The 24944-nt window shown below is 40.7% G+C and overlaps 1 protein-coding gene across 8 annotated transcripts in view; it reads right to left on the reverse strand.

Moving 5' to 3' along the window:
• TBXAS1 (thromboxane A synthase 1) overlaps positions 1–24944 on the reverse strand; it is a 248415-nt gene that overhangs the window by 70618 nt on the left and 152853 nt on the right. For all 8 annotated transcript variants that reach the window (XM_021387758.1, XM_021387751.1, XM_021387780.1 and 5 more), the window contains 2 exons: positions 24442–24572; positions 1577–1891 (listed from right to left, as the gene is read on the reverse strand). In XM_021387758.1, coding sequence (XP_021243433.1) covers positions 1577–1891; positions 24442–24572 — 446 coding nt within the window. The remainder of the gene's footprint in view (positions 1–1576; positions 1892–24441; positions 24573–24944) is intronic.

A 24944-nucleotide genomic window follows, 5' to 3' on the forward strand; every position in this document is an offset into this window, starting at 1 on the left:
AGTAAATCTAGTCCAACTAGAGTATTGCAGAACCAATAACCTAGAAACATAACCTGAATACTCTAAGTTAGAACACAGCACACCAATGGTTTCATTGTATCAACTTACACCAGAGATATAACTGATCTGATCTATATACCTGATTTAGTGGGTGGCAACCCCACCCATGGCATGAGGGTTGGAACTGGATGATCTCTAAGGTCCCTTCCAACCCAAACCATTCTATGATTCGAAGATAATTCTATATGAAGCATGCACTGATGAAAAGCTCTGCTGTTGTCCATCTGCTCTCTCAGAGCTAAAAGAATCTGATGGAGAAGCGCCACTCTCAAACCATCTTCATGCAAGATGAAACATACATTCCGTGTACACAAATTCTGGCTATTATGTTTGCCCAACCAAAAGGAGTGAAACAGTAACTCCTGAATGGGCATGCTTTTACATAACCAAGAACTTTATATTGCCAGCCAAGGAGATAATCGTATGACTCTTTTCTCATTCTCTCAGTACAACACAGTGCATGGAATTTATGGAAAGCATAAAATTACCAAAATTGTATCATTAAGGATTTCAGTATGCAAATCCAGCATATAAATTCTGCAAGAATTGTGTCATTTTTCTCCAGTTGGCCTTTTGATCCAGTACAAAAAAGTTCACCAGAAAGAAAAAGCCACTCAGTCTGAATTCTCATAGCTAATGACTTGTGCAGACACCATAGGGTGGAACAATGGTTGCCAGACTGTCTGCTAGATACGCAAAATGCTGTTGATGATTAACCAGGAAACATGAACTTCCTTGATAAATACAGAAAACGAAGGAGAAATCATTCTAAAACAGTATAAGAGAATTACATACGAGTAACTTCTTTTTTAAGCATACACATATTCTGCTGCTGGAGAAAAAAATATGAATAAACTTTGAAGTTTATGATTAATAATAACTCTCTTTGTGTCCTTACAAAGATCAGGAAATAAAATTGACCACAAAAGGAACCAAACTATTTGGACAACAGGAAAGTATAAAAATGCCTATTTTTAGAATGTGCCCATAGCTGGTTAATTTCAAGAATGTAAGATATTTTGTAAAAGTTAAGTTTCCATTATGACACAAAGATCCCGAGTCATTCCTTCAGTTGCTGAAAAGTGACATCATTTAACAGTTTCAAAATGAATAAACAGTAAATAAAGAAATAAAACACAAAAGAGCCCCACGATATAGGTCAATATACGTAGATCAATTTTGAAATTTTGGTCAAAAACACCTTTACTTCAAATAGGTACTCTATCTCTCATATGCTTCTGACTGAAAATCAGAGGACAAACCATCAGCAAACATGAAATATTATTCACTTTAAGGCAACACTAGAGCTAACCACTGACCAGATAACTTTCCTCTATTTTACCTTCAGATAAGAAAGAGAAAAACTAGAGTAACAACATGCAAAATCTCGACAACATATTAATAAACAATACATACACAAATGAGACAAATAGGGGCCATGCAGGTGTCATAGCTGTGTGATATCCACATTGCCTTGCTCCCGGCAGGAAGCTCCACACCAGCATATTGTACTTACATGCTTTGCTGAGAACTCATCTATCTCCTGAAGCAACTTCTCCTGGCACTCTGGGTTGGTCGCTAGCAAGTACGTGGCGAAGGACAGTGTGCTAGTGGTGGTCTCATACCCAGCAATCAGGAAGAGAAAAGCTTGGCCTGCTATCTCATCCTCTGTTAGCGTCTTCTGAACCTTTTCAGACGGGGCTTTGCCAACAAGAGGCACCTCGTTCTGGCTGGAAGCGTTGGCTGGACAGATCATATCAAAATATCCACCTGCCAGGGCATCAGCTGAGTTGCGGGAGTCAAGCATCCACTGGAGAAAATCTCTGCGCCTCTGCAGAACATAAGATGAGAAGAAGCAAAAAGAATGAGAAGAAGCACAAAGAATGGGTCACAGAGCAATGCCTTTATCTGTGGGAGATGAAAGGAGAGAGCTGTTTCCTATTTATACTGCTCACTCAGCTCCCATAGGACAGCCACCAACCTTTCACTGAATGAAGAGACTTCTATAAATCAGCTGGAAATGCCACCACTAAGAGCCTATCACTGCGTTCTTCCCTAAAAGACAAGACTAATCTGCCTCCAATATATAAAGGTACATATTTTCACAGAAGATTGCTAATGGCTCACTCCAAACAGAGCTTTTTTCAACCTCAGGGTGATTCTTCCACACTTACCAGAAGTACTTTGACACACTCAAAACATGGTCCTATGCATGACCACGGGCAGAACTCCTTTGCTTGTTCTTCCAGGATTTTTGGCACATCTTTTTGAAGGCATCATCCCCACTTATTCACATGGTCCAAAATATGAAAGGTCACCTAGGTCTAGGTTGGCACCTACAATCATTTCTGTACCAATTTAACAAGACAGGACTAGAAAACAATCTCAATAAATTAGTACTTTTAATGAGAAAGTACAGTTGCAAACATTCTGATATTGATGCAGGTTGCTTTTTTTTTGTTTGTTTGTTTGAAACATATTTGTAGAAGTGCATTACAACTGTAAGCACTCTTCTGCTAAAAAAATTTGTCTGGGTGACCTGTCCTTGCAAAACACCCATTGAATGATTGTACTGTTACGAAAACTGTTTTCTTCTGCACTAGTTTCTGACAGAAAAACTCTAATAAACAGACCCATGGACAAGAGTGAGTTGACTCCAAACCAGTCTGGACAGCAAGCTTGATTAGGCTTTGAAATATAACCCAAAAGGTTTGAATTGACATTTTCAAGTGGGCATAATAGAATTGTGCTGAACCTATGCCATAAGGCTATACAATTGATTTTCAATTCCTCAAATATCAACAGAATACATGATAGCTCAAGGACTTACAAGTGTAAGTGGACTTACAGTATCAGCACATGACAACTTGTGCGCTGGTATGGACAAAAGAAGGGGCCATGTCTTTCTTCAATAGAAAAGTAAAACCAAACACTGTAAACCTGCACATAACTATTAAGAAGAAATCATTTCAGTGTCTGATAATAGAGGGACAAAGAAATGGGAAAACAAGAACAAAGGACAGAAAAACAAGATAAGACTAAGGAAGGAGTAATTAATACAAACGTCAAAGGAATTAATCAGGTTTTTTTTCTATATGACATGGGAAAAGAGAGCAGTGAAACAAGAGAAATATTTAGTCTTGCGCCCTTCTCTGCTGCCAACAAACTGTTCTGACTGAGAACAAGTCATTGCTACAAGCAGAAAAGAGTGGTGCTTTTGAAGTGTGAGTAATAGTAGGAATTAGCATACTGCATCTTTAGCAGCTCCCTCTCTCCACTCCACAGAAACTTTTCATTTTGCACATGTACATTATGTACTTGTACCTATGTCCATAGTGTATATTGTATCCTACTATATCTGACACTTAATGCTCCAGAGAGTAGCCAGCGCTAGTCACTGTGCTCAGAAGCACTCTACAAATTGGCCAAACTGCATCACCTTCAAGGCACAAGATAAGTGCTTCTCCTCCCAAGAAGTGAAGGCACAGAAAGCAGAACTACATACATACTGCCCAGTGAACAAGGTCCAGCTATGAAAATACTTCCTTGAGCCTAGACTTAGGCACAGTATCCAGATTCAAACTGTTGATTCTAGTCAACAGTTATAAGCGTTACAGAATAACTCCACACTTTTATTTTCCTTTAGACTGCAGGAAACAAGATTTCATGCATGCTTATGCTATGCACAGCTAAAAGTTCCATTTAACATCTCCAGGAGGAGTTTAGTAACAAGCTGGGAGTCCATATACCGTACGGCAGAGAATCCAGCTCTTGGGCATGGCCAACACTTCAGGGATTACTCGGGTACACGTATTTGGGTTACGGTGGTTACAAACCAAAACAAAACAGTTCTACTGAGCTTGTTAGTGAGCAAATGAAATAGCCCAGCAAAATAATGAACTGCATCTGTAGAGATATTCCCTTTTATTCATACAACTAGTCCATCATCACCTAAACTAATTTTACAACAGTATAATTACATTCATATTCATTGGAATTGCACCACTGTAATATAATATTGTTCAAATGGTATAACACTTGGAAAAATTCTGCTTTTATCCCTTTCTAGTTGTGAATTTTCTTGTAAATGAATTCATTGCTCTCCAAGGACTTGCAGTCCTAAATCATGAACAGTAAGCTGAGTCCGGTCTTAAATTTAGACAATACATTCTCTGGAGGTCCTAAAAGATGTTTCTCTGGCCTGAGATAAAATCAGATCTGGGTGTTGTACAAAGCATATTGTTATTGCTGTCATAGTACAGAGATAATCACAATGACTACTGAATGAAATTTCATTCATGAGAATTTTTGCTGAAAACAAACTTAATGAATGCTAGCTAGTGAGTATTCCCAAGAATGTGCTCAGAAATGCCTCCGTGGCCATTTTGAGAAGCTCTTTTTATTACTCGCATAATATATTTGGTTAGAAATTTAAAACCGTGTCTTGTTGCAGAATCTGCTTATAAGGTCACCCTATCTGGAAACAACTGACTACCTTACCTGAGCTATGCAATTTGTTCACAGGTGAGCATAGGTTGCTAAGAACAATAGTTTTTTAAACGATCCTTACAAAAACCACGTTCATCTCTAAAAACTACCTGAGCAATAGTAAGGGGAAAGAAGCATAATATTTGTAAGATACAAGCTTTGTTCAAGATAATTTTACACTATGCAAGGAGCTATATTTTAGCAAAGACTCTCTTCCTTACGGTTCATTCTACTTCACTTTAGGCATCAGTATAGAATGCAACATAAAAATAATCATCAACCCAAGCGAGAGAAAAGATTTCCAGGGTTATAACCAGTCATAATGAAACATATTTTTCTTCCGCACCATCAGAATAGAAAAATCACTCTGACTCAAAAACCTAACAATGGCAATAGAGGCAAATACTAGCATAAAACCAAATATAATTGGATTTTTAAGTGCTGGAAATGAGGAAAAGGTACCTCATGAAAATTCACAGGGTTTTTCTCTACTTAGGTTGACAGCAATAAAAAAAAAACTAGAAAAAGAAAAAAAGAAGCCAGTTCTTCAGCTTGACAACAGACCAGGTACTGACAGTGTTACTGCACAAAAACATTCTCTGGTCATCACATATGGCTGTTGGCTTCCTTTCACCATCAGGGACATTTGTTTGATATTCCCTATGAAAAGCAAAAGCTCATAATAGCCTCTATCCTGTCCTCTGTTACTTGCATAGTTATGTTACAATGGCCTTAGAAACAGGTTCCTTCTTCAAAAGACTGGTGTGCCAGTGAGATGGACTCTAGTTTGCCCTGATACAACAGAAAGTTTATCATTAAGCCAAGGAAAATTGAATGGAAAGATACTATTTGAAAAATTGTAATTTGAATGAAGCATGGGACAGAGTGTATGCCTAACTTGGTGGAGACACAGACATCCCCTTTGAAATATATAATAAGACAAGCCCTACTTTCAGCTTCCTCAAGATAGACACCTTGCAATATATTTCCTGACACCAGTGTTCTGGGCCATATCATTTCTCTCATTAGTCTCCTTAAGCATCACCTGGCCATGCAGAGAAATCGTTCTGCACAGAACCGTAACGAGCTATGCGCTACATACTGGAAGAATAGACATGTGCTATACCAGGGAAGGCAGTAACTATCATCCCTCCTTAAATCACTGCTTTTAAGTTTTTGCAACTGTCAGAAGAAAAGAGAGATATCATTCACATGCAATGCATTATGTCACAGGAGACAAGGGTCTTGGGGGAAGGGGGATGACTCCAGCTCTTCCCATCCTAAACAGAGAACTGTGCTTTTATATCAAATACTGACATACTGGCCAATCTTTTGGCAAACTCACTGCTGATTTGGGGATCCAGGGGACCCTTTGGTTACATTTTCAATAGAGAGACAGAGGCATACGACTCTTCTGCAAGGTAATGTGAAAAATTACTTAAGATAAACTATCAAATTTACAATGGCTGCTTCAAAAGTAACGTCTCCTATTTTACTGTGTTGGCCCACAACGTCAGGGGTGGATGTTGGTGGTATGGCAGTAGAGGTCAAACCTTCCTGCCAGTACTGCATTACATTCTGATGCTGTGTGACAGATGGCAGCAGAGGGGCACTCTGACACAATAGCATATGAAGCAAAGGTGTGTCACTGAATTTTTCTATGCAAAAAAAAATTGCACCCAACAACATTCATTGACACTTGTTGAACACTGATAGAGATGAAACAGTGGATGTGAGCACAGTGAGGCAGTGGATGCTGCATTTCAGCAGTGGCAACAGTGACATGAAGACAAGTCACATTCCAGGCAGCCATACACAGCTGTTACGCCATGAAATGAAGAGCATCTCTATCAGCTCATCCACATGAATCAGTAGATTATGATCAGGGAACTGCGTACAAAGCAGAATATCGGCTTCAATGCATTGGAAATGATGATGGCAATGCTGGAGTATCACAGTTTGTGCCAGGTGGGTCGCACAAATGCTCACATGAGAATAGAAAGAACAGCGTGTGCAAGTTTGACAGGACCTATTGAACCAATACAAGGCTGAAGGTGACACTTTCCTGGACCACATCATTACCGGTGATGAGATGTGGTGTTACCACTATAAGTCAGAGCCAAAACAGCAGTCCATGGAGCGGTGATGTGAATTCCCTAATAAAAACATAATCAAGACACAGCCCTCAGTAGGTAAAGTGATGTGTACTGTTTTTTGGAATAGAAAAGGGGTGATCCTTCTGGATTTCCTGGAATCTGGACAAATAGTCAACTCTGACAGCTACACTGCAACTCTGACTAAGCTGAAGGCTCAAACTTCCAGAGTCAGGCCAGAAGATAGCCTTCCTCCTGTAGCACAATAATGCCAGAATCCATAAAGGTATGAAGATTGTGGAGCACATTCTTTATCTTGGTTGGACTGTCCTACCACACCCATCGTATACAGGACTTGGCACCTTCTGACTTCCATCTGACTGGGCCAATGAATGATGGGCTGCATGGGTAATGTTTTCCTGGCAACAATACCATCATAGCAGCTGTGGAGCAGTGGGTCACTTGTGCTGGTGCACGTTTTTATGAACGTGGTGTGAAGGCTCTTGTTTATTTCTTGTGAAAATGCATAGCTAATGGTGGTGACTATGTGGAAAAATAGTATTTTGTAGCTGAGAATTTGCTCAATCAAATAATGGTATTGTGCTCTTTGTATCTGTTGTAGTTTCCTTGGAATACATAAGAGGCATTACTTTCAGAGCAACCTACATATCTCAGTTGGAATTTTTGTTTGTAAAGCTGCGACTTCACTTGGATTTTGCACAAAGTATAGTTACATTTTGTACTACTTCGACAGTTCAGACATAAACCAGATGAGGTTTAACAAAAGCAAGTGTAGTCTTGTACCCGGGAAGGAATAACCGCAAGTATCAGTACAGGTTGGGACATGACCTACTGGTGAGGAGCTCTGTGGAGAAGGATGTGGGGGTCCTGGTGGATGACAGGTTGGCCATGAGCTAGCAGTGTGCCCTGGTGGCCAAGAAGGCCAATGGGATCCTGCGGTGCATTAAAAGGAGTGTGGCCAGCAGGTCAAGGGAGGTGATCCTCCCCTCTACTCTGCCCTGGTCAGGCCTCACCTGGAGTACTGTATCCAGTTCTGGGATCCCTGGTACAAAAAACACAGGGAACTCCTGGAGAGAGTCCAGCAGAGGGCCACAAAGATGATAAAGGACCTGGAGCATCTCCCCTGTGAGGAAAGGCTGAGCAACCTGAGTCTGTTCAGCCTTGAGAAAAGAAGACTCAGAGGTTATCTTAGTAATGTTTATAAATATCTTAAGTGTGGGAGTCAAAGAGACATGGCCAAGCTCTTTTCAGCAGTCTGTGGGGACAGAACAAGGGGAAACAGCTATAAACTTCAGCATAGGAAGTTCCTCACCAATGTGCAAAGGAACTTCTTCACAGTGAGTGTGACAGAGCACTGGAACAGGCTGCCCAGGGAGGTTGTGGAGTCTTCTTCTCTGGAGATATTCAAGACCCACCTGGATGCCTACCTGTGCAGCCTGCTGTAGGGAGCCTGCTTTGCAGGGAGGTTGGACTTGATCTCTAGAGGTCCCTTCCAGACCCTACAATACTGTGATTCTGTGATTCAATTCCCCATCCTGAAAATATCTCAAAACTATTAAAAGCAGCTTAAGGAATCATACTAGAAAACATGATTGCTTAGTACTCTGTAAAGCACTTACTGTGGTGCAAAAGTCATGCAAACATGATGCTGTTAGTATAATACCACACACAGTAAGCTGCGCAGACCTTCCTAGCCCTTCTGAAATGCTCTGATGGCAGCTCAAAAAAACAGAAGCTAAGCTTCAGAATCCTTATCTAACTGATATAAAGCGCCCATCTCTCTAATATATTCTTTTCCTACAAACACGGAAACACTGCTATATTCGTTTATATCAAGGTCACTTTTTGTAAGTTTAATTTAGGAAACATCTTTTTAGGTGAGGACCCTGTGTCACACTGAAGCTATCAGTAAAGCATTGCAATAGCTACCAAGATCCTCTTGAAAAAGAGGCACAAAATGCAGTCCCACTAAAACTCTCATTTTTCAGCTTTCGAAGGGTCACATTCAACCTCACCAACAGGTTTCATTTGGTTTCTCAGTGAAATCACAGAATAAGCCAGTCTCTGCAAACACACCAGCCCCTCAATCTCTTAGAGAGATCTTCTTTTCACCTCGTGCTTGAACCTAGAAGCTGGAATTAACTGGGAGGGCAGAGCTGGCAGCCCTGCAGGCTGTGGGGATTATGCTCTCATGGACAACCCTCAGCACTGGAAGGACCTCAAGTCTGTTGAACTGTAGGGTCCAATCCTTGTTCAAGAACGGCTGACAGAAAAATATGCTTTGTTTGCATTTGTTAACATCAGATGGAGGATCCACTGCAATGTTTTTATTGTAAATGAGCTGAGTTTCTGAAGGCAGGCATGTCTTACAAAGCAATGTGACTTCAGTTAAAATCCTGAGTAAATTCAAAGCAAAAAGAAGTATTCACTTGGAAATTGGAACAGTGTTTGGCAGGCTGGTCTAATCTTAACATTTGCAGTGAAACCCCAGACTGGGAAGGTTTCCTATTATTTTGAGCTTGTTCTGATATTTTTATATATTATCATCTCTAAACTCCCATGGGAGTTTCTGGCTATAGCTCACTGAAGTAAGAGAGCACAAGTACTGAGCAACACCATATTTGATGTCAGAAGCCACACCAATGCCTTTGCTTTCTGCTTCAAAGAAAGAAGTGTCCCTATAACAATACCACAAAAATGCTCTTTGAAGTGCCAAGCAGGACCCTGAATGGGCAGGTGCACCAGCAAGTTGTTCAAAGCACCTCTAGCGTGGAAAGTATAAAACATATCTCCTGCATGTGACCAATGGTTTTTTTTTAAAATATTTTTTTAAGTGTAAATTCAAGCATAGCACAGATTACAGATCTGATTGGCTGAGTTGGCTACCATATCTACAGAGTGGCCAATGTGAATTAGTAGTTAAAGCACTGACCTCCAGAGAAGCCAGGATGCTTGGAACCGAGTTCCCTCTTTTGCCTTTAAAATACACTTACAGCTTCTCCATCTGTAAAATCAGTACAACACACTTCAAACCCTAGAAAACCCCATGTGGAAAAGCTAATGATGATCTCAGAAACCCCTTTAAGACCTAGGATGAAAACAGATCTACAGACTCAGAGAGTTTAAGGCAAAAAGCACCATCACATCAGAGAAAGAAGCTACTCCATCCCCTCACCACAAGGCAGGATCAGCCAAACCAGCCCTGACAGCTGTTTGTCTAACCTGCTCTTAAAAACCCAGCCAGGCTCCAGATTCCCACTGCCTCCCCAGGCAGTCTGACCTAGCTCTGAGCCATTTTTGTCACTGGAGTTTTCCCCACCTCCAGGGAGTCACTGTATACACTGAAGATCATTAGATGGCACCCTGCTGCACCTCTTATGTCTGGAGCTCCACAACTTGTACTTACATGTGTCTATATATTTAAGAAGCACTACTTCAGTAGATCTCTAACAAAGCATGTAGGTAACAGAAAACCATACTGCTGGATGTTGCTCAGTACAAGAGATGAGGGAGAAAAGCACACAGGCGCTACTGTTTTCTTCCTTGGGGATTTTGCACAGGTAGGAACTTCGCTTATGGTCCAAGGAGATCACAATATCCATTTTGGCTCCCATTACACAAGCTGAGCTTTCACGCAGTGGAGCAAACTCTGGTGCTTGAAGCTCTGCAACCTCACTTGGGTTTTGGGTACACAGAGTACTTCTCAGTTGGTTTACATCTTCATGCTGCTACTCAGGCTCTCCGATCTCCAAAAAGTAGGGTTAAATTAAGAGTGTTAAGTAATCTACAAAGGCGCGGGCAAGCCTAATTGGATCTGAAAAAGCAAAGTGCAGGGGATTTCTTATTTCTTTGTTAGGGTCCCATCTCCATTCACTTGATGATGCTGCAAATGGCACTAAAGTGCTTACATCTTGAAAGGCAACAGATGTGTTCTCACAGTATCCGCACATAAGCCAGAGATGAATTTGAATTTCAGTTCTCATTGTTAGTGAAGAGAGAGCAAAGAACAATTTCCACTTGAGACAAGCTGAGCATAGGTCTTCACGGCTCATGTGGAAGGAGGACGTTTTTGATCTCAAATGTGTAGTTCTCTTGCCTGAGATCCCAGCTGGAGGCTTGACTTGGCTGAAGTCAGATATGGGATGAAGAGTAATTACAATTATGGACACTGAATGCCATCATTCACACGTTTCCCTTACCACCACTACACACCTTATAGAAGCGTGCAGCGAATTACAGTGGAATCTCCTTATTCTGTATTTGCAAAACATTTGGCATAATAATGCTCTGATAATGACTCCTGCTATTATCAGTAAATACTGGGTATGCGCATGCTACATTTCTTCTGCTTGCATACGCTTTGCTTCATGGAGGAGGAGGAGTGAGGGGAACAGAATACACAGTGGGCAAATGAAGCAAGAGAAAAAGTAACTGGGGAATGAGAAGAGCTTGGGCCAGGACCCCTATGCCCACCAGTGAGTGGAACTGGTACCAACTCCCAGATCAGCACAGAGCTGACCACCCTGTCACATGCTGTATGCACACACCCTCTCCCCAAGCTTATCTGGCCTCCTAGTGAACCATCCAACACTCCTCCCCTCTTTTATTTGCAGGAGAAAGGGAGGATGCAGGAAGGGAGTGTTTTAGGATAAGTGCCTGACACCCAGGAGCTTGACCCTCCACTGACTCAAACTGCTGAATAAAGGCTGCTGTTGCAGACAGCTCCACTGTCCATTTTTATTTTATTTGCCAGAGAATATAATTGTATTTACTTAAATTTAATTTCTGATTAATAATCAGTCCTGGTTTTAGCAGTTGCCTGTCATTCACAGATAATGCATAGAAATCTCATTATTGCTCCTTTATTCTTCATTCTTCCTTAAAGCCCCACCACACACTTCGAACAGCCACCAAGATGTCTGGTGGCTTTACTGGTCACATCCTGCCTTCCCCCATCTCTTCCCACAATTTGTTCAAGATTCTCCCTTTCTGTACCACTTTATATACACACTGCACACATTTTGCGGGAAGGAACACTTCATTATTCGGTTTTGTGAGGGCATCAAGTAATTCCTGGTAACAAAAAATCTCATTATTTTTTAACTAAGCTAATTATAACTGTTAGACTGGTGTAAACGATATGTGCTGCTATGAGAAGCACAATGCTATTTATCGTCTTTATTAACAATCTGAAAAACACCACTTTCCTCACTGTTGCCTTTCTGAGCAACTGCTCTCCAGTGCTGGTGGGCAATCCCACTGCTGCTTTATCCATTCACGATCACACCTGCACACTACAGCAGGATTTATATCGAATCTTTGGCTATATTAAACTGGCTTTTACCAATAGCACATAAATCTCCTCTACATGTGGATCTCCACTCCTGTGCATGAAGGGGTACTGATTTTCAGCACAGTTGGTAAAAGCAGCATTGGGAAGGAAAGGATTATTTTCTGCCCAGTGACCAATAACAAATTGTGTTATCCTCTGCAGTTTCATGGATGCTCGCTTCAGTTATGAGCTTTATCCAATAGATGGCTCCTCGGTAGCAGGAAGCATTCTCCCCCTGCTCTCCTTCCCTTCAGAGAGTTGCAGTTCGACTTTCTAATATTTACACGTCCATTATCTTGCAAATATAGGCATTTTGCACACACTGATAAACACACAGAAGAAGCATGTTGTGCATGAATGAAAGAACAAAAGAAAAATTAGACGGCATTTTATGTATTTTCATGCCACTTTGTCCTTTGCCAGTATAGAGATGCATGAAAAATAACAGTCAGGCAGCACCGTGGTCTGGAATGCTTCCTAAAGTCACACTCTGAAAAAAAATACAAATTCAGAAACACATGAATATTAACAGTATGCCAGAATACCAGCTGTCTTTCTCCCTGAAAATAAGAGGACATCTCCCACATCTTACAGATCCCTGACTGAGCAATACTTAAGCAACTTACAGGCATCATTACTCCTCTGTCAATGAAAGATTTTTCACAAGGAAAAAAAAAAATCCTATGTGTAATTATTGATACAATGAACCAGGAGAGCTCTGTGTAATTGGCAAAATGAGACAGGGTGCAAGTTAATATCACTATGAGTAACACTGCCATTTCTGAGATGGGGAGAGTGAATAGGCTTTTGTTGTTTCCAGAAAAACATAACGAGAATAATAACAGCAAAACCTGAGACATTAATTACATTCAGACAAATCATGTTTATCCCAGACATGCAATTGTGACTTTCCTCAATTAGAATAGTAATTCTTAGTCTTTTCTGCTCTGAGATCTATCTCCTATCTCACAAAGATCTCGTCACACACCTGCCAGTGACCCCAATTTGGAGATCATGACCCTCTGGTCAGACCACACAAGTGAAAAGTGAAAACAGAACACCCACAATAAATAATAAATCTCGCAGAAGCCAGATCATGACTATTTAAATCCCTACAGATTAAATCCCTACACTTCAGTGGGGCACAACTACCAGCCCACTATACCTGCCGTTAGCATCTAAAATAATAGCATTCCTAATAATAACATTTATGCTCAAAATATTAAGTTGCTTTGAAAAATGAGGAAAAGGCACCAGTTTAGTATAAACATACATATAAATGCATACATAGAAATACATATTTTACCAATCCTAACATTAGCACAATTACAATCATAATAACAACTGTCAAAGAAAAGAAATAAATGTTTTGCTCTCGTTCAAAGCTCAGCACACAACCACTGTTTACACTTCAATGCTCCAGGAGAACTTGCCAAATGCGGTACCTCAAATCTTTTTGTTAGCTAAAAATTGGAAAATGTGTACCAACCCACACTGCTTACTACAAAACAAGCTCACGGGCTTTGACACTATTGCTCCCCTCTATTGTGAGCAGACAGCCCAAAGCGTCCTCCAGCCTAATGGGTATTGAGCACGAAACCAGGGTGTGCAAGGCTAGCTTTGTGCTCTGGGGACCCCTCCATTGGCACAGGGGCCCTCTGTGCACCCAGACCTTGTCACAGCACACAGCAGCTGGGGTATTGCTCTACATCATGCAAGGAGCATGGCCAGTCCAATACTGGTGAAACAGAGAAGGTTCACCTTTCCTCCTTTCTCTCCCTTGGGATGCTGCAGCCAGCAGAACTTACCCCAACCCAAAGCCAAGCCTGCACACTCAACCCTCCACCTCTTTTAAAGGGTCAAGTTACAAACACACAAAATCACAGCTCGCAACTGAAATACTGACAACACTTTTCACTGTGGAGCAGTTTAAAACAGGCAGCAATGATATTCATTAAGCTGTAATAATGGATTGTGGCACAAAGCAATTTATCAAGTTTCCATTGTAATTAAAATCACTGAATATTTGGGCACTTGCAATGCACCTAGCTCTCCCTGCTTCTGAAGCTTTACATTTTAATGTGAATTATGGCTCCCTCTCCCAAGAGACCTGCTAAAAAGTCCATTTTAATTGGTATGTTTTTAATTGAGATTACATTATTAAAAAGGGTATGTTTCTGATGATGAGAGAAAGGAGGTGCTCGGCTCCCCTCTAGCCTCAGTCTCTCTTAGATACAGCTTGCTTATCCCAGCAGAAGGGAAAAAAGTAGAGTAGTCACTCTGGAGAAAGCGAAGAGATCCCTGCACAGCCAGAGGATGTGAAGGCAGGGCAAGGCTGCCATTGACTTTTGCTGTGCAGGATTTCAGAGGCAAATTTTCAGAGAGGGACAGAAATTGTTGCAACTGTTCAGGCTGCTTTTTAGCAAAAGGCAGAGCAAGGAATGCCATGCAGAGATTCCTGCCTCGCAGCCAGCTGACATAGAGGGCACATTCCAAAAAGCCTTTCCTTAAGGCTTCCAGAGACAGAGAATCTGTCATTTCCCACAATAAGGGACTCAAACGTTAAATTTTCCTCCAAATCCAGAGATGGTCATGAGTGGCTGGGGTTTATCAAAGGCCTCCAGCTCTGCTGGCTCCAACAGGCTGAGGCTTCCACGGCAGCTCAGGCATGCTGGCAACACAAGAATGGCCCCAGTGAACAAAGTCGGCCACTTTTGTACATTGAGGTGGCCTCCAGGTTCAAAAGGAAAGCAGCTTCATGTACTTGGCATCATAATGCTCACCACACAAACCGTTCTCTTGTTGGCAAGATGGGCTGTTGGTGTCTCTTATAGTACAAATATGGATCTGCTAAGGTAAGGAGACAGAAGAGAAAAGGGAGAAATATCAAAGGAGTGCAAAGTAGATACCAACAGTTGAGACAGATCAAGGGAAAAACCTCCAGAGATCAAAACATACCAACAAATGGACAAGACGGTTGAACCAGAATGAAATATCATGGAACAGCTTTTTCATAACTACTTCAGAAAAGGTCAGGCTGTATTGCAAAAAGAAGGCAATGCATGGGGCTGAGGGGTTACTGCAGGCAAACAGAGACACAGTGAGACTAACAGAGAAACATTTCAACATCAACCCAGCAATATCACAAGTGCTGCAACTCCTCTCATAGTTCTGAGAGTCAGGGAGGAAGGAAGGTGAATCAGTAACAGATGAAAGAAGAAAAGACAATATATGAAAGATAAAATTGAAAATGATAATACGAATAGAGAAAGGGAAAACTGTTACATCAGTTAAGTCAGTAAATCTATGATTTTTTTCTAAATTAAGAATTTGGATGCTCTCTAGTTAAATATATCAGAAAAAGAAAGTCTGTAGAGACAAAGTAACCAAACATACTACTGCTCTGAAGGGCAAGGTAAAATACATACATAAAACTCCCAGTCAGCAGATCCCTTGAAGGTTTAGATCAAGAGTAAGGTTAAAATAATACTACTACTAATAAAAGATTAAAAAAATGGTTATGCAAATGAAGATTAGAGGTTATATCCCAACTTGGCATTAAAGGTCACCACCCTGCTATGCAGGGAAATTAATCTCCAGATGATTTTGTTCTATGACAAGATTCCCTTTGTTTGTTGCCTAAAACCCCCACACCCTGGATGAAGACCAGATCACGGATTAAGCAGGAAAAAGGAAGGGCTTTCAGTGACCTAAAGCAGGCTTTTCTGAGAAACTTGGGAGGGATAGACCACAGAAGCAACATAGGGAAGAGAGGAGGAACTGAGAGAGGCCAAAGCTAGAAAAGAAAGCAAATGGGCATAATTTCAGGATGAGGATTTCTCTTTTCAGCCATAGGGACAAATACTGACACTGTACCATGATGGACAACAAATAAAAGAAAGTAAGAAAAGATATATTAGAAAAGTTTTACTGTATGCTGATGGAAACACAACAGGAAACAGTGCTTTCAAGCCTGTTGGAAAATGACCCTAAAAGACTCGGGTAACACTACTTAGGCTGGATATTTTGCATGGATGAGAGCATACAAAAGAAGGGACAGACTGCTTACTGATTTGGCATGTACCAATATATATATGACTACACACAGCCTGCTCTGTGTGCTAAGAGGGAAAAGAGATGCCCTACTCCCATCCCAGAAGGAAGGGAGTCATGAACATAGTAAAGCCTCACTGGTTATGTGCAACTCCAGTAACTCAATGCCTAGTAACATTTCCCCAAAGACGCACCATGAGCCGACAGGTTGCAACAGCCTCGATCCAATTATTTTCTCTGACTGGAGTATCAGGAGAGGTTCTAACAAACAAGGGGACAAACTTTATGTCTAAGGTCATGAAACAGCCGTATTGAGTACTAGGTATAAAAAGTATTAAAACCTATGCTACATCCTCCTCAAACAGATGGCCTTTCAGAAAGATTTAATCAGACATTGAAATGCATGCTGCGAATACTCATTACTAGCACAGGATCAGGCTGGGACAAGTGGCCAGCACTGACGTTACTGCCTACAGGGAATTACTGCAGGCATAAACAGAATTGTCAGCGTTTCAGCTTCTCTCTGGCTGACAAGTACAGGGTCCCCTTGCCATCACAGGGGAAGCCTGGGAGGGTAAAGGAAAAATTAATGAGGGGTAGGCCAGGTCTAGCTTACAAGGGAGAAGCAAGAGACCCAGACCCTCATGAGAAACAGCAACCTTTTTTTTTTTTTTTTTGGCTTCCTCTGTTTTTCACCTGGCCAAGCCACCACAAAGCTCAATGACACCAACCACTGTTTGATGGATTTCACCTTCAAAGCACGAGTTCTTGCTCTTGTTATGTTTACAGACACAAACCAGAACTGTGACCACCCTCTCTCCTTCAGCATCAAGAACAGAAAGAGCAGGATATGACCACAACACCCAGCACACAGAAAGAGGTGGAAGCTGAACTGATCAAAAAAACCCAAAGCCCCAAGCAAACCAAAAAGAGGATTTTTCTCTCCCCTAGATAAATGGGGCAGTTTCTTTGAAAAAGACAGGTCTGCCATTTAGTTCTTCCCTCCTCCAGTTTTTCAGAGAATTTTTACTGCAAATGTTATTTGAAAAAGTCCTCACACTATCTTTTGGCCTGAATTTTTGATAAACAATATTTTAAGTGACTGCTTTTACCACATAAACATAATTTTAAAAAGTCATTAAAACCCTTGACATTACCAACAGCTGAGCATGTGGGTTTATTTATTTTTACTCTGGGTGAAAAAGCCTTTATTTAACGCTAAAAAAAACACCCTTCTCAATTAAAAGATGTTTCTCATATGCTGTAGATCAGCAAAGCCAAATGTCCATACTCACTTCCTGCACTGGCTGGTGAAAATAGGAGGAAAATGCATGCAAAGTTTATTGACAGAAGTGTTTAAGTCCTTCCTCCCTGTGATTCTGAAGGCATCCTGTTGGTCTTGATGACTTCCTGTGGAGTAATGCTGCTAGAAGGCACATTTGAACCTCCCCAGCTCTGCCCAGTGAGGGGTAAAGATACCATTTTTTTTGAAGGCCCTCTGAAGTACCTCCTCCACTCATCTCTTAGCAAGTGAGGTCAGCTTTTTCTGCATAGGTAATCACATTTTCCCAGTACTGTCCACAAGATCATTCCTAGCAACTCTGTATACCCAAAAACTTCACCAGCCTAGTCAGTATGAACATCCTGGTTCTTTGATTTCATTTCTACCCTTCGATGTAAGTCTACGCGCTTGCCAACTGAAGCATGTGAGCAGTGCTCCAAGAAGTCAGTGAGACTGCTCACGTGCATGAGGGCAGTCTGGAGCCTAAAATGTGCCCATGGTTGGACATGTGAGATGCCAGGTAAGGATGCTGCTCCTTACTGAAGAAGGAGCTCTTCTCCTGAAGAACTGAAGATAAACAGCAGTGGCTGAAAAAGACTAAACGGGAGTGTAGCTAGATGGAGTTATTGGGGAAAGCATCCCAGATGTCAGATTATTTTATTATGGTTGCTGCAGGGCTTGCTGGATTGGGGTAAATAATATATACATTATACCACCTGCCTGTTCCTTGCCTGGGATCAATAAAGTACTCTGATGCTTAACGGAGGAGGCAGTTGAAATGGTGTGATAATGTCAAAGGGCCAGTAATAGCAAGCAGATCTAGCATGTTGTGGCCAGCAGCAGGTAACCAAGCAAACATTTGCTATCTCCTTGTGACAGCAGTGCTTGTACTGTGCCACACTTACAAGGTGTGCTAGGCTGCAGAGCTGGGACAGAAGCAGCAGCAATGCAAAACTCTTCCTGCTTCCCCATCACCACGCCTCAGAGAGGTGAGAAAGTCACCGTTCTCCTTACTTATTCTGTCCTTGATCTCTTTTAAGCAGAGAGACTGCGGAACTGCATTTCATGATGAAAGCACCTCAGCCAGGCATGTCAGCCCAAGCCTGAAACCAAAAGATCCTGTTTTGTAGGCCAGCAATTAATCTTTGGAAAGATAACAACACACTGACCAGAGAATTTGAACTAGCGACAAAAAGTAACAAGGACTTCAAGTTCATCTCCCTCTGAGGGTTCGAGGCCTCACTGTGTTTAAATGCCTGCTTAAAAAAAAATCCTCAGGAAGTTATAAAATTCATTAAAAAATTCACCCTTAAAGAAAGAAAAGACTTTTCTACAAATTTGGGAAGGAAAGAACGCAACTTTGAAGGCAAGCACTAATGGCTTGATTTTCAAAAGCTGCTGAATAGCTAAAACTCCTTTTAACATAATGCTGCTTTTCATCCTGTTAGAATCACTGCGCACTGCCCAAGCACAGAAACCAGATTTAAGGTTCAGAAGATTTTTTAATATATTCCAGAGGAACTAAATCTTCTGCTTAAAACAGCAGAGATAGAGGTTTGCGATTTGGGCTCAGACCCCATATTTAGCACAAAATCTTTTTTTTTTTTAATCTTTAAGGCACATTTACTGCTCTTGAAAACCCAATTCACTTTCCTGACAAAGGCAGCAGATAAGAATATCATCCAACAGTGAGAACAGCCTCGTGGAGCAGCGTCACTCCTACAGACTTAGCAAAACAAAAGGACCATGATGATCCTTTGTTTCACTGACTTTATTAATCAATAGAAAAGGATAATTTAATATTGCCATGTACTGTGTATCCTTAAACGGACACCACCTTCTTTCAAATATAAACAGGTTTTGCTTAGTTTTCTACAATAGCAGGAAAACTGCACACTATTAGAAAGTGTCTAATCCTCCCATCTGCTGTTTCCTTAGAAAAATATTTACTTTTCAACATCTGTACTGCATTTTCCACAGTTCAAACACACACATAGCTCCTGGAATGTACATGGTATTTAGCAAATTTTTAACTAAGTTTTCTTAGTAATTGTATAGTTTTCCCTTGACAAGGAGAGGATCAGACTTTTTCGGGAGGATTACCTCTGCTCAACTCATTTCAAGCAGCTCTTGAATAAAATAGTTCATTAGTTCACGAAAAGAAAAAACTCCAGGGAACTACAGGGGAAGGAAGAGAAAAGAACAGAGTGCCACAGTAATTAGGTTTTCAGATAGTCCCTTATCCTGCAGAATGCAGGTACACACACACGTCTCTCTTCCCCTTAGGTAAAGCACTTAGGGGAGCTCATCTCTTTGTGTTCCTTGGGAATCAGTGTTCCAGAGATTAAAGTTGTAACCAGGCCATCATTTCCCAGAAAGATATTAAAAGATACCACTTCATTAAAGCATGTTACTATAGCAGTGAAAGGACAGTTATCTCCCCCTCACAAGCATTCCTCAAAACTCAGCTCAGTTTCCTGACACACCAGCCCTGTTTAGGCTCTGATGGGTGATGCTGGAAGACCAAGTTCCACTCAGCAGGAACCACCTGTGCCTGCCCAGGTATGTGGGCATGTACCTACTAGGGATTAGGCATGGGATCAGTCGGGAATGAGAACAATAAGTGGAGAAAAATGGAGGAGGGTGTTGCAACTGCTCACAGGCAGTTGCTGACCAGAGGACAACCTCTTTTGTTTCAGACCTAGCACAATATAGAGTATCCCAGGGCCATAGCAATCCTTGGGAGGTCAAGTTATCATCAGGGCTGAAAGCACCAGAGCTTCTTTGCGGCTTTACACCATGTGGCACAAGGGCAGCACTTTTCCCATCATAGAGTCATAGAATCACCAAGGTTGGAAAAGACCTCTAAGATCATCCAGTAGAACCATCCACCTATCACCAATATTTCCCACTAAATCATGTCCTTCAGTACAACATCTAAATGTTTCTTGAACATGGTGACTCCACCACCTCCCCAGGCAGCCCATTCCAGTGCCTGACCAGTCTCTTGGAGAAGAATTATTTCCTAACGTCCATCGTTTGTCTGCTCCGGACAAACAGCAAAAGCATTCAGGCAGCCCATAGGTATCCAGCCAGATTGATGGAACTGCCAACTGAGACATCAATGAATACAGTTCTGGTGACACTTCTCCGTACCTTGTCACCCTCTCATTTCAAACCAGCTTGCGACCACTAAGAAACAGCTGATCATCATCAGAAACATCGTAAGGTCACTCTCTCTTAGCATGGATCACTGACCTTGTATTATGCATTCACAGCAGACACTATGACTGGAAAAATTAGGAGACACTGGAAGAATGTGTTGCAACCTCCACAAATTCTCCAGTTCTCCTTAGTACACGGTACATACTTTGAAAACTGAATTTTCCCACACATATTTTGTGATCCTCAAAAATCAATGCTTTGCAATATCCTTAAGTTGTTACATTCCCAGCGTCATTCCTATGGTTAAAAATGGAATTCTGGCCTTTCTTCTGCTGAGGAGGACACTTTGATCCCACAGTGCTAGGATCTGCAATTTTGAGCACCATGAAAGACTTCATGTAGATATGATCATTTATAACAGACTGAAACATTAAAAACCAAGCAACAAATTGACAGAAAAACTCACATATGAACAATGATTTGCCTATCAGATTATTAAATGAACATCTATCAAACTATCACTTACTGAAACAAATAAACATTCTACCCACCCTATTTCTGGAAACATTTTGCCTAAGGGAAAGATTTAAACCTGGGCAGATAATCAGGGTAAGATATTTGAACCCTTAAATCCTACTGGAGTCTTTAAAGTAGATATTAAGTGGTGCATTAAATTTGTGCTGCTTCTTCTGAGCAGGGTGAATTTGCTCTCCTGTAAATAGTGCAAAAAGCCTTTTACAATAATTTGAATCCATGAATAAATGTAATATATTAAAATTTCCGAAGTATGATCACTAAATGTTTTTGTACATAATCCAAATGAGCAGAATATCCAGGACTGAAATTATTTGACTGACCACAAAAATATAATATATAATTAAAATGACATCTGCAGCACTAACCGATGGAATGAGAAAAAGTGACATCACAGATCTCATATAAGCTGCAAGCATATTATTACATCTAAACCTGGCTGTAAAATTACTATCTGCCTGTAGGATTATCTTTAGGCATTCAGAAGTATTGTTTCATTTACTGATGGAACAGGGATGATAACAAGCTGACTTTGCTTGTCACATCATTTTTTGGCCTTTTTTTTTTTTACTCTTTGTTCACGTTCACTGGAGATGAGAGGAAGACAAGCTTCAGCTGAATCACTTTCCAGGAGCTTTTCATTGTTTTACAGTTTGTTCCAAATGCTTTTTTTTTCCCCAGAAGATAAAAACAAAAACATTTTTAATAGTGATAAAATCAATGAGGAGTAAAAGATGTGCACAGTGTAACATCTAGGAATATGGCAATCTAAGGAATACCTATTGATCTAATGTAGCTCAGGGAGACCATAAGACTTTGCTTACAGCTCCCATTATTAGCACAAGAAACCAGTAGCTACTGGTTATATCTTGAGATATTTATCAAAATTCAGTGCAAAAAATGCTACTGATTTCAGTGGCTGTATTTCATCATTCTAGACCTAGGACACAGATCATAATTCTCCTTCAACCACAGGGCTACATGGGACACCTAATCCCTATAGATTACATTTCTGCATTGAATTGGACAGCAGTTGCATTTTGATCCACTTCACATACCATTTTTAAGTCTTTGGACAGCAGTTGCATTTTAATCCACTTCACATACCATTTTTAAGTCTTTGGCAAATTATTAAGTCGTCTATTCTTGCAACAAAACTTGTGTTCCACCAACCTCAAATTCCAAGAGTGGATAATAGGACAGCTGATGAAGATAGGAAATAAAGGAAACTTCAAACTTTCCAGTCACTTTTGAAAGCCGCATTAATGACTCTTGAATTGCATACAGGATTTAACTTCCTCCCAGAAAGCTGGCCCTAAGAGTCTGACTAACTTCGAGTATTTGAAACAGTTCCCATATGACAATTTTGCAAACCAGGCAGAAGTCCAGGAGCAGGTGGGATCACTGCCAGTCATGGACTTTTGCATACGCTGTTAAGGTAAACATGGACCTTGTACTTTCCTTCACGCTGTCCTGATACTGGGCTACTACTGCCATATGTTATCCTGAGCTAGAAGACACCCACAAGGATTATCAAGTTCAACTACTGGCTCCATGCAGCACCACCCAACATTCAAATCCTATGGCTGAGAGCATTGCACCTCCCGGTATCCCTTCCAACGCAGTCTTAAACCTCTCTGCTCCATCAACCACTGAAAGCTGCAAACAAACTGCATACGGAGAGAATGCTGACTCCTGCTTGTCTCTAGAATCTCATTTCTCTTTTCTTTCTCTCCTAACCATACTCACCTGTTGTGTCCTTTATCTGGGCAGTCTGCAGTTCGAGAATGACCATCTCTAATACAGACAATAATTTAGTCCCTGACTGATGCCTTCAGTGCTATTGACACAGAAATACATTCTACTAATACATAATACACAGTATTTAATACATTAACTAAATCTGACTCAAAACTCTCCATACATACAGCCCCATAAATGGGCTATTAAAAGCTCCCACTGGATCTGTGCACTAGAAATGAGGTGTCTGCAACCAGCTTACGCATATCACCCGTGTTTCTGAATCATGAATTATTTATGACTACTCCGCAGTGCGTACAAACTTCTGGATGTAAAGAATGGTGGAGAAAAAGACAAAGGCTAGTCGAGGTAAAGGACTTACAGAGATGGGCTGGAAGAAAGATAGGAAGCATGGGATGATAAAGCACAACAAATACGTGATAATTCACTGCAAGGAGTGTCAAAGAAAAAGAGCAGAACATGCAACACAGTACAAAGCAGTAATATTTCTGAAAATCAATTTGATTTTTAAATGCGCCCTAGATACAACATTGTGTAAATTAAAATCTATACTTTCCTGAAAGGTGACAGCTGTGGGGCTAAGCTGTGAGAAGAAGTTGGGATGATCCAATCCATCCTTACCTGTGCTGTTATTCCCATCAGAATTGCTGTTCATCTCAAAGTGGAAAGAAACACCTTCTTTATTTCAGTATTAACAGCTTCTTGATAGGTATGTTATGGCATATTTCAAGTCAACTGATATGCAACACTTGTCTCAGTTACCTTTACTATGGAATTCTCTTTTATATTCTTTGTTTCTCACTACACATCTATAATAAAGTGGTTAACTTATTTTTAAGCAAATTACATGCGCTCTGCAGCAAAGAATGGCCATAAAGGAAAAGAAGATCTCAAGAACTTTTATATCCCAAAACTGAAGCACACACGTTCAAAATATTTCATACATCATAAATAGAGAGACCTTTATTAAAATGTCTGTGCCTTCAGATACTTCATAAAACAACAGTGATTAACACACAACAAAAAATCAGAACTATCTTATGTCTAGATGAAAGAGATGGGTAATGGCTGATTTGCTACTAATACACATCAATTATTTTGCATACTGAGTAGAATTTACTACCTTTCTCTTTAGCCACCTCAATACAAAATGTCTGCTCTTAATCAAACATGTAGGTTCTCTTTTCCCAGTTTCAGAAGTAGTAGGAACTGCCACAAGACTATATAAAACCCTCGTCAGCTGCTAGATAATGACAGGATTGAATCATTCTGTTGGGGCTCTCCCCTTTCTCTTTTTACTAAGGAAAGCTTAATGACTCCCGTCTAAGATGAGAAAAAAATTCTACAAGATAAATTCTTCCTTCTGGATCTAGAAACTGGGTTGGAAAGTCATCCCAGATGCAACATTTTCTGCATCTTTATTTGAACAGAAATACTGAGAGAAGCAGCCTTTCTTGTAATGTCTTAACAGTTCTACATCAGCACTAAGCCTGGATGATGGTACACTAAGCTAAAAATGAAGAAAATCCTCACTAAATTGCTTTGAATGTTCAAACAGATTGAGTTCCCTTTTTCAACTGAGGCTCACGCCACTTCCAGTTTTTCCTTACAGTATTTGTTTATCCATAAATTTGTCACACAAATGGCCTTACCTCAGCTGCATCTTGCTGGTCTCTGAAGACAATTGCATTTTTTATAGTTTGAATAAAAAATCCATTCAGTTCCTTTTGTTTCTTGTTTGGCAGAATCCGAAGCAATGGGATCATTATGAATGGGAAAGAAACTGTAAGAGATTTTTAAGAAGAGAACGCTGAAGTAGAGTGTAAAAGCATGTAATACCCCCCTCCTTTCATTAATATTACAAATTTCATCAACTGGGATGAGTTATTTTTGTGAAAGCTGTTTTTTCCACTTTCTCTCCCTTCCACTTCTATATGTCGGTACAGCATTTCCTTTTACAGTTCCATTTTGGCTGTGACTTCTCTGCTGAACAAATGCCCACCAAGCTTGCCCTGACTTGCAAGTCTTCCACAATGCTTCCAGATTTCGGTTCAGCTTCCTGATGCCACACAGCCAATACAACAGAGGGAGGAATTATTTTCCTTGCCTACTCAAACATTTACATACAGAAGGTGGGGGATCTTGACTTAGCCTA

Source organism: Numida meleagris, chromosome 1, assembly GCF_002078875.1.
Source record: "Numida meleagris isolate 19003 breed g44 Domestic line chromosome 1, NumMel1.0, whole genome shotgun sequence".
Classification (NCBI taxonomy): domain Eukaryota; kingdom Metazoa; phylum Chordata; class Aves; order Galliformes; family Numididae; genus Numida; species Numida meleagris.